The sequence below is a fragment of the Melanostigma gelatinosum genome, assembly GCF_949748355.1.
Source record: "Melanostigma gelatinosum genome assembly, chromosome: 7".
NCBI classification, from domain to species: Eukaryota; Metazoa; Chordata; class Actinopteri; order Perciformes; family Zoarcidae; genus Melanostigma; species Melanostigma gelatinosum.
Window position 1 is genome coordinate 10,116,737 of NC_136640.1, and position 10,804 is coordinate 10,127,540.

A 10,804-nucleotide genomic window follows, 5' to 3' on the forward strand; every position below is an offset into this window, starting at 1 on the left:
AACAGTAGTCGTATTGCATGCACGTACACCCACACACATAGCGTCCCAGAATGTGTGGAATGGTGTTTCTGAGGCCTTGTTGACACCCCTCCGTCTCTCCACTGACTTAGAGGGTAACCCTGCCAGTACTTTTCTATCTTAAACACACACAGCTGTCAGAGTGGGCCATGGCCCACCCCGCACAGAGATGCCTGCACACCTCGCCCTACTTTATTCAATCACCCCGGCGCTGGATCTCCGTGACAATGGGAATCCCTGGGTCAAATAGCTTTTGGTTTGACGTTGGCAGGGCAGCAGGGGGATAAAATAGCAGACGCTTTGATCTCCTCTGGGAAAGACCTTGGAATCCTGTGATGGAGAGGTTCAAGGGAGCCAAGCTCATACACACTTTGTCCTGCTGTGACCCCTGTGAACAATGGTTATACATTACCACGAGAGAGAGAAAAACACTTTACAATCAACATCTATTTAAAGGAATAGTTTTGGCAAATACACTTTATGCACTTTTTTGCTTTCTGGCAGATGAATTAGATGAGAGGATTGACAGCACTCGCTTGACCTCACAGTAAACAGCCAGCAGGTGGTTATCTTTGCCCAGCATAAAGACTGGAAGCAGGGGGAAACAGCTAGCCTGGATTTGTCCAAAGGTGGCAACATATGCTCTCTAATTAACACGTTGTATCTTAGTTGTTTAATGCCATTGCAGTCAGTACTGGTAGCTCAGTAGGTTTCAGTTCATTTAGGTTCAGAAATAGAATGACCAAACAAAAACACTAAAGGGATGAGGGTTATCTGTCATTGTCGATTACAAATAGGGTTGTGCTCTCCATAGCGTGCCACTCTCCTCTGGTTTTTCCTTTCTGTCACCCACAGGCCGGCCTATACAATGAGTCCCACCCTCTTGAGAATGGCCCCACACATCCTTTTATTGTCTATCCTGGCTGGTAGGTGTCATCCAGCAGTCACAGAGAATATTGAAAGTAACTCAAGTACAGCGGCATGATATTACGTATTAAAGTATCTAAATAACTAAGGGAGGAATTAACCTTTCCTTTTTCCTCTTTGACTGGCCAGACAGCATGATAAACTGTGGTATCAACTGGATTTACATCTACATGCCTCCAATGTTGTATTTTGGAGAGGTCGCTCGGTTATTGTTCTTTGCCCCTGTGCATAGCTCACACCCAGACACAGATACTGTTTCAGTTTCCTACATCCATCAGAAGACATGGGTATTATGTTTGGAACAACTGTAATCCACCTATCTGCAATAAAGTTTTATAAATAACCCGAGTCCCTCCACTGTTGTGTGTCTCTGTGTAAGAGGGAGACTCTGTATGGTTATACATGGAAAACACCAGTGGATGATATTGTGGAAAGTAAGACACTCTATTGGTTGTTTAGTTGCTGCGTGACATCAGTCCGGTTGTATGTGAAACATGGGCGGTCCGCTAGGGTGACTACTTTAGGAGAGGTGACTACTTCCCCTGGCGACCGAAGAGAGCTGGACAACAGCAAGAAGATCAGCTGCTAACAGATGCTACGGAGAAGAAGTGCCACAATAGAATTGTCAGCGAGAAGACAAGCTATCAGAGATCAAGTACTACTGGAGCGCATGAGAACGTCTGCTTTCTCCTCTTCCTGCTCATAGTGAGATTGCTGCCAAAAAAAGGAAAGGTAACAGTTCACCGGCTACATCTGATTTTGAAAATGCAATGGGTGCAAAGGGGCTTGTATCTATTTTTTTTCATGCACCAATAACTTTCCCATACAGCACTTTCTAACCTGATCACATGTATGATAGTGTATCATTGAGTATACTTTGCTGGTGTGTGTGTCATCTCCCATGTGTTTATATGAGGGCGTATTGTTGAGCCCTCTCCCTGTTGAGTGATGGAACAGATGGAACGACCCGCCTAAGAAGTGTCTGATCCCTCTAATCTATGATAACAAACATGCACACGCAAAACACAGCACATGTGCAACTGTAGACACACATGCACTTATATATATATATATATATATATATATATATATATATATATATATATATTTTTTACCACCATACTATTTGCCTTGGTAATACCTTAATTATATGTTTCATTGCTCATATCTCTCTACACTTCTCAGGTCCAGGACCGGCCTCAGCCCTTTAAAAAACACTCAACATCTGCACCCTTCGTATTTGTCTGCTTCTTTCCTCCCCTCCTCCTCTCCTCGGGTGTGATACCACCATGGACCGCTCGGTAAAGGAGCTGTTCCTCAACTTCATTATCGTCTTAATCACTGTGCTGCTGATGTGGCTGCTGGTGAAAACGTACCAGGCCTAAACCATGGAGCAACGAGAGACGAGATGAACGGGAAGAAGGGGAGACAGAGAGATGTGTGTGGAAGGAAGCCAGCCTGATTATTCTTCAGACACCGTGTTTACATCTTTTCATTCATTTTTTTGTAGTCTGGTCCAGAGCTCAAGTAGTGATGCAATGTCTAAAATCATGCGATTGCTACAGACAAAAACTAATCTTGGATCAGAATTTGTTTTGAGGTGTTTTTTGAAAGTGGCCTTGAATATTTGGCAAGAGCCAAAGGGGAAGTCACAGTAGAGATGGGAGGGTGAATAAAAATAAATAAACAGGGGTTTTAAAGCGACAGCTATGAGACACAGTAATGTCACATAAACAGTAGTACATGCAGCATCCCATGTGGCATTCCTGTGATAATGAAACAATGAACCATGCTGTTGAGTCTATTGTTATGTTTTTACTAAGTGATGAATGTATCTATGCAGATACTATATCTAATCAAAGAAGAAGACATCTCCACAAATAAGGAAGCATTATGTTTATGTTCACTTCTTGCCACTAACCTCTTGAACACTGCCCCTATTTTTAGGCCTCTGCTCGAAAATTGCATACCCATACTAAAGAGAGTGTATTTCTGCAACTACAAGGTATATTTTAATAATTTTTTTAATGTATAATACAGGTAACACTTGTGAGATGTGCTGATATCTGTAAAATTGTGTATATGTTGCTGGTTAATAACAAATACACATATGGCACAGCTCAAATTGAAAAAGTTTCAGGTTCGCCTGAAAAAAAGCACTTGTGTCGAAAATATTACTTGAAATAAAGCCTAAAAATTTCAATGACATAGCCACAGTCATAGCACAACCGGTTTTACAGTCTCTAAAACTGATTTGACTTCGATTGAGTGAAGCAGGCCAGCATAAACCAAGCAAAGGCATGCTAAATTATCATTTTTGGAAGCATTTGGTTGCATTGCTGTATTAAAATTTTATATAGTATGTAACTAAATATGAACTATATATTCACTTGTTTTATCACTAAGAGTGTTCAATAATCCTAATAAAGCAGTTTGACACCATTTGGAATAATTTTGAGCAGTTATGAATATCATATCTGTCAATCATAAAAATATATGAATCATAATTTGTGTCTGTGTGACTGTAAAATGGACTGTAAAATGGGCTGTGCCTGCTCGATTTTCACAAAAAACACATTTTTCGATGTGGGATAGTCCAACGGGAGCCATGCGGGGGTGTTTGACAATCTCCTCATCTGTTTACTGACTAACAATCGGAAAATGCTGGGCGAACCCCCCTCCCAACATGGATTGGTCCAGCTCACAGTTTCGCCTGCCATTTCCTCGTTCAGTGAGCCAGTGCATTGATACCACTCACAGACACACATCACAACATGGGGCACACAGCTGCGCCAAAATCCGCTGGAATAGATCAGTTTTTCATCCATAAAATCATCAAAACGTAAGTTTTTTGACCCAATTTCTTTTGTCGTGACCTGTGGCTGATATTGGCATGTATCCCCATAACTTTTGAACGGTTTGAAAGAGAGTAATTTTGAAAACGATACCCGAAGCGGGGTCGAAGCACGGCCCTCTGAATGTGCTCATCCGCCAAAATCGCTCCGTGCTTTCTCATCAGAGACCAAAACAAGTATAGTACTGCAGTTTTTTGTCCAGAAAAACGTGGTTTTGTGGTAAAACTTGAAGTATTATTCTAGAGTTCATGTATAATTGTGTTTTGCAGTGTGTAAAATGGCTCCCGTGGTTGTTTCGCCCAGAATCTCTTTGTTACACAGGTATTTTTTATTTTTTTTATTCGTATGGCAAAAGTGAATTGTACACAAGTACACCACCCCCCTACCCCCCTCTCCCCTACCCCCCTCTAGCCCCCTTTAAAGGGGGCTGTCGTGTTCAAGAACAGACTTTCATTTGTTGGATTAGTTTTCTGTTTCACAACACAAATGTACTTTGTATTTACGATTTACACCGTGACGCCCTTTTCTCCTCCTGCTCTCTGAAACGTTAAGCATTTGTGTTCTTTGAAGCTACAGAGTGTTTCTCTGTGACAGTTGCACATTTTCATCAAACAAGCAGTTACTGAAGCTTATCAGGAGATTTGTGGATTGATCACATGTAGAATTATACATCATGAGAGGAGAAACAGGGCATGCATGGATACATGGCAGTCGGAAACAGAATAAATGCAAGTAGTTTAAAATGAAAATCCACCCAGATCATTTACACAGCATTGCCGTTCAATTATTTTAGTTGAGTTTTAAATAGTCAATTATGTATGAGCAGGTCTTCATCAGCTAAAACAAAGGACAAATCAGGAAAATAACAGGGAGTCCTAATGACATAGAATGAAACACAAACTCATAAATAGGACCATTTTCTAAAAATATTACCATCTTGTGAAGCACATTTAGTTGAAAGGGACAAAGTTATTTGATCCATTCATGATGCAAATACCCCAAATGCAGGAAAATAACACTGAATTCCTCATGAAGGCTGTGTAAATGGAGCTTCAAAACTGTTACATAACAAAGTATTATTTTCTATGTTAGCTGTAGGAGAGCTGATAAGTGTACAGATACTATGAGTTATTTTTCTGGGGAATTCTCCTTTTCATACAAAGCAGGAAAAAAAAAATATTCAGTTACTAAAATAGGATTTCTAAAATCGTCTTCTACTCTATAGGGTTCCTCCATGGGACAGACCACATGTTGAATGACACAACAGAGACCCTATGACAGCAGGTGCTTCACAAATACAAAGTTAAGGATTAAAGTCTTTAAATGAACAAAAACAATAAAATAAATACTGGTTTACGTGCTCTTGGGATGTGAGGATGTGTGAGTGATGCGGTGATAGTCACAGATTGTCATTCTCTCAGTCAGCTGTCTGTCATGCACAGAGGGTTGAAAGCCTCAAAGGGAGACTCATGGGTACTTGCTTACATCAGTGACACATGTAACACACACATGTATATCCACTCACATGTTTTCATGAGTGGGTGTCTGCTGTGTATCAAGCAGTGTCACCCCATGGGTCTTTGTATCTGTTGAAGCTGATTAGCTGGCAGTGGAACTCAGTGAGTGGTCTGGGCATGGGAGTCACTTCCTCCCATTGGTTTCTCTCACTGTGGTACACCTGTACATGTCACAAGAAAACAGACAGATCTCAGATGACGAATACCCTCTGTTTGTCTTTGCAATGGGATCATTTTGATGCTAATGTTTCTCTGGTGAGCTCCTGATCACGTCTTCAAGGCCTCTTAAAAATAAAGAGACATTTTACCATCAAGTGGCCTCCACTTTTAGCTCACGAAAAACTTGGACCACCCCCTTTAGCCAATAAAAGTCAAAGAAGCTACTCTGGATAAAAAAGTTCTCGTACCTGAACTTCATCGGTGATCTCGTCAGGTGAATAGTCTCCACCCAGGATGTAGATTCTGTCTCTCATACCAACCGCTCCAGCATTGAACCCAGCACACTCAAATGACCCTTCACCCTTCCACACGCAGGTCTCTGGACAAAAACTATAGACCTGGATGTTGAGAAATAGGCGAATTTTGAAGTCCGAAATTTAACAATAAACCTGCTCAGAAAACGTAAACAACATAACCCTTCGTAAATGCCTTCACACTACAATGTAATGACTGACAACTCATGCATTCATCAGTGCTGATCTGATGGCTCACTTTGTAAGTGGAGAGGTCACAGAGGTGCAGTGTATTATGAATCGACACCGCCTTGACCAGTGTAGCATGGAAGAACTGGCCAAACTCTGCCACCAGGCGGCTCCACTGGTCCTGCTGGGCGTCGTAACGGAAGAAGCAGTCCAGCGAGGGGTTGAAGGAGTCTGTGAGCTCCACCTCCGAGCCCAGTGTATAGATAACACTTCCACAAGCACTGGCCTCAGGGTAGAAGATGGCAGTGGGCAGCGGGCTGACTGAGCACCAGGTCTGGATCAGAGGGTCATAATACTCCACCTACAATACATGATAGAAAAGAGCTGTGTTTAAACTGAACATTAACAAAAAATCCACAGTTAATAGTCGAGCAATAAAAGGAAATCTTCACCCAATTGTATATAAAGGAAACACTGTTACCTCCAGCAGACTGGGAGCTCCCCCTCTTGATCCCTTGGTCCGTCCTCCAATGACGTACACTCGGTCCAGGCAGGTCACAGCTGTGTGCGTGGTTCTGGGCTTTCGCATGGCAGGCGCACGCGTGCAGGTTAGGGTCACAGGACAGAAACACCAAACCTCGTCCGTGGCATCGTGGAACGGCTCGGCCACATGGAGACGTATTGCCCGGCAACAGTTCCCCCGGCAACCGCCTGTCACAAACATCTTAGATCCAGTGGAAAGACGATAAGTTGGCAAATTTATTCAACCAAAAAAAAGGAATGGCCCCATTTGTTTGTTGTCCAATTTTCTGCTCCTTTTACATCTTTTCTCTAAAACAGTGATTCCTAACCTGGAGGTCAGGACCAAAGATAAACTCAAGGGTGAAAAGATAATACAAGCAATAATAGTGTCTTAAAAACAGGTTTCTTCTCTCACTTTTCCTGAATTGTTTTTTTATTTCTTGTGAAACAATACTGTTATCGGCATACTTTTACCTCTTGAGGTCTCTAAAACACCTTAAAACAAAACAATCTGGAGAAGAAAACTCACACCCCATGCACACACCAAGGCAATAACTTGCAATAAGGGCTCACAGGTTGACAAACGGTTGGGAACCACTGACTCCAAACAGCAGCAGGACTCGAAGTTCAATCCTAAAACGTACCTTCTCAGCAAAGCTGGTAACGCAGGATCCTGGTGGGTCTGGCATAGCAGCGTCCCCCTCTCCGTGCCCTGTCGCCAGCTCTTTCCACTGGTCTGTTTCCAGACAGTAGCAGAAGGTGTGGCGGATCTCTCCGTTCTCCTCCGTCTTGTGGGTGTAGATGTAGCTCTGTGTGGTGGCTGGCCTGGCATCAGAGAGCAGGCCGCTGTACTGATCCTGCTTGCTAAGAGCCTCTGAGAGCAGGGCGAGACACGACTTACCATCGCAGAGGAGGGCGTCTGAGTCACGCAGGGTCTGAGAGAGAAGGTGAGGGGGAACATTGTTGAGACAATCACAAGACCTCATTGCTGAATCAGCATTCCAGCAAAAATCCCAAATCCCGCAGATGCAGCATGCTCATACCTTTAGTACAGGTGCAGGTAAATGGTGGAGTCTGATTAGAGATAACAAGCCCGGCAGCAGTTTTTGTCTTCTTGAGAGATCATGGCGTGTCCATCTAAGAAGGGACATCACCACGGCCTCCTCACTGGGCACGTTTAGAGCATCTGAACTTAGGCATGCCTCCAACACATTCACCTATAAGAAGCAATGGAAATAGTAAATACTGACTGAGTTCAGGCTTTTTGATGTAGGCAGAATGATAATAAGATCACTTGTCTCAACTTCCTTCTTATATGGATGCATCATCACGTTATGAATCACGAAGCGTTACAGTTGACTGGTTATGAAATATGATTTGTAGTTGACATGTTAATTACTGAGAATGAGCAAAAACAGATTAAAGTCAATGCTCAGACAGATTGCAGACTCTGCATGCATAGTAGGAATGTCTGAGTTCATTGACAAATAATCTACATTCATCCTTATATACACGAAAATGCCTTCCTTATCGTGTCCTTTCTTAAGCAGCACCTGCATATCCAGAAAGTCGTGGGTTTTGGAGAGGTCAGAGAAGTTCTGAACCACAAACTCGTTGGCACTTTGGAGGAGGGAGGCAGAGCCGTAGGCCTCAGCGAGGGAGAAGAGGGACAGACAGTTACCAAGATCCATGGTTCCTATCAGGAAGTTGCTGCATGCTCGCGACAAGACTGTAACCTGAGGACACAAACAGTATTGAAAAATGTTTGTCAGGAGGCCTGACAAGTCAAAATAAGTGAAGATGCTGGAGAAGACATCCGTGAGGTTGTACCATTGGAAAGGAATTCAGCCATCATTCATTTTGTTATTTACACCTGTGCTTTACAGTCACTGGGTGTTGAAATATACCGGTATTTACAATAACCGTGACATTTATAAATGAATTATTGATGATGTGATAATATCATGGAAATAATCCAGCACCTCTTAAATAATTTTATATATGCAGCTATGGTTACAGACTCATGTAACATCCCCCTACAGTCGTGTTTTGAGTGTAATATTTCCAAAAATAGAGAAGAAATGTGAAATAAACAAAGTTAAAGATGACTTTGATGATTTAAAAAAATGAATAATATTTTCCACAAACATTGTGAACATTGTTAGACTGAATTATTTTAGTCATGACAATCGTGCAGTAAAAATCTTGTGATACTGTTACAGCACTAACTGTAACATGTCAAAATATGATGAATATGTAACACCCTGTGGCAGATGAGGAGGCACTAGTTATGGCACAAATTTAGCAAAACAACTGTTTGTTTTAAAAAATAAAGGGGAAAAAATAAAGAATTGTTGTATTTCTACCTGCAGAAAAGAGGCAACCTGAAACAGCATGTCTACATTGCCATCAGTGATGAGTGTCTCTCCAGAATAGGCAAAGTCCAGGAAAGAACCCACCGCCACCGGACACTGGTTACCCAGAGTCACTGAACCATCACCACGCTCTCTCATGTCCACCTCGAACATGGCCCTAAAGACAGAGCAGTTACTATCGATCGACAGATAGATATATAGGTAGGTAGGTAGTGGAAAGACAGACAGACAGATAGATAGACTACCTGAAGAAATCACTGCATGCTGCAAGGACACAGCGATGGCAGGGAAAACTTTGTTCCTGGACCTTAATGGTGAAGTCAAACATCAAGCCCTGCTCCCTGAATGATCTGAGCACGGCCAGCAGCTGGAGTCCGTGGGACTCCGGCGCCCGCAGCAGGGTCCGGCACTCTGGGACTCCATTGCATTGTGAAGTGGTGCCGCTGGAGTTGTGGGCATCGGTGATACAGGACTCTTGAGGTTCATCCATCTTCCCAAATTTTGTCAACATATCAAACAAAAACCAAAGATCAAAATGCATTTCCACAGAATATAGTGAGCCTGAGATAAAGGGGTTCATAATATTACAGGAAAAAAAAGTTTAAGGAAAGATCTGGTGTCTATCACAGTCAGTATTGTCACAGTTCAAATACAGATATTAGGTTACCCAGTACCTTAGATAATGAATCACTGTTAAATGTCAAACACATTGTAGTAATAGAAATACATGTGCAATATATTGGTATGTTGTCTGAAGAAGAACATGCACGAGGCTACTCACTGTGTCAGCACCTCGGACAGCTCTCTCTTTCTCACGCCATTCTAACTTCCGGAAGCGTAAAATCACGCGACGACTCGTGCGGCTTTTTCTGTGTTAGCGGCTGTATTTGTCGGTAGCATCATATTTACTGAAAGCGCACCGTTGTGTTACTGATATTGAGCTATGTGTCTCTTTTCTAAAAAAAAAAAGTGTTGCGTGTGCATGTATGCGGCTCTTTGTTTGCGGTAGAGGGATGCGCAATGGCAGATGGGAACTGTAGTTCTCTCTTATTTGTAGTTTTACAGACGGCTAAATCTCGGCGAGTGTGCTCCTATCGTGTAGCCCAGTTGTTAGAGGTTAAACTGTTATCCGTTGCAGAAATATACAAGAGTTCTCAGTTCTCAGCTTTATTTGGGATGTTGCTTGCTGTTGCTGTTTGTGTTGATATTTGCTCTGCAGATATCCATTAGTCATTAGAAATCCATTGTCAATGTTGTTGTTCTTTAGGTTTATATATATAGTTTTGGATATATATTTATACACAGTACATGTTTATGCTTACTTCTGTTCTACTTTGTTGTCCTTGTTTATTTATTTAGTATATTTGTATATTCTCTGTCTGTACGTTGAGAGCAACGTAAAAACCGGAGTCAAATTCATGGTATGCGTACGCATACATGGCCAATACATTTTGATTCAGATAGTCCAACTTCACTCGTTTTTATTTGTTTAATGTTTGTTGGCATGTGTACCAGCAGTGGTATCTGAAATACATTAAACTAATTGCAGCAATCATTCACTCTGGACTACTTACACATTATTGTTCTAGTTGTAGGGGGCAACTTTACGTTACAGCTCAAGAGACTGGCTAAGAACTAAGACAGCATAAAGCGGATTACTTAAATAATAGAGATACAATAAGATATTAAATTACAGAATTACAATATACAGTAAATGCTAAAAGGCAGGCAGCGTGTCAGGACGTGTGTGTTTTGAAAATGTAGTCATTGTGTTGCATTATAACTCATCACCACTGGGTGGCGTTGCCTTGCTGTGAAGCAACATTTGTGGTTGCGCTTATGCACGACGTAAAAGCCTCTTGTTTGAGTTAGTGAACGTGAACTTCCAGCCATGCTGCAGTACCGTTTCACCGCCACGGTGCTGCTGACCACATATAACAGACACACAA

The 10,804-nt window shown here is 42.1% G+C and overlaps 2 protein-coding genes across 2 annotated transcripts; one reads left to right on the top strand and one right to left on the bottom strand.

The window, feature by feature from the left end:
* Window positions 1-1,332: 1,332 nt before the first annotated feature.
* Window positions 1,333-2,943, top strand: sln (sarcolipin). Its single transcript, XM_079271206.1, has 2 exons — window positions 1,333-1,677; window positions 2,131-2,943. Exon 2 carries the CDS (start codon window positions 2,235-2,237, stop codon window positions 2,328-2,330), a length of 96 nt encoding a protein of 31 aa, XP_079127332.1. The 5' UTR covers window positions 1,333-1,677; window positions 2,131-2,234; the 3' UTR covers window positions 2,331-2,943.
* Window positions 2,944-3,512: 569 nt separating this feature from the next.
* Window positions 3,513-9,345, bottom strand: kbtbd3 (kelch repeat and BTB (POZ) domain containing 3; the record flags this gene model as incomplete). Its single annotated transcript, XM_079271576.1, has 9 exons — window positions 3,513-5,478; window positions 5,725-5,874; window positions 6,029-6,319; window positions 6,440-6,682; window positions 7,125-7,415; window positions 7,524-7,697; window positions 8,034-8,216; window positions 8,847-9,012; window positions 9,101-9,345. The coding sequence occupies 9 exons, from the start codon at window positions 9,343-9,345 to the stop codon at window positions 5,356-5,358; spliced, it is 1,866 nt and encodes a 621-aa protein (XP_079127702.1). The 3' UTR covers window positions 3,513-5,355.
* Between the last annotated feature and the right edge of the window lie 1,459 nt (window positions 9,346-10,804).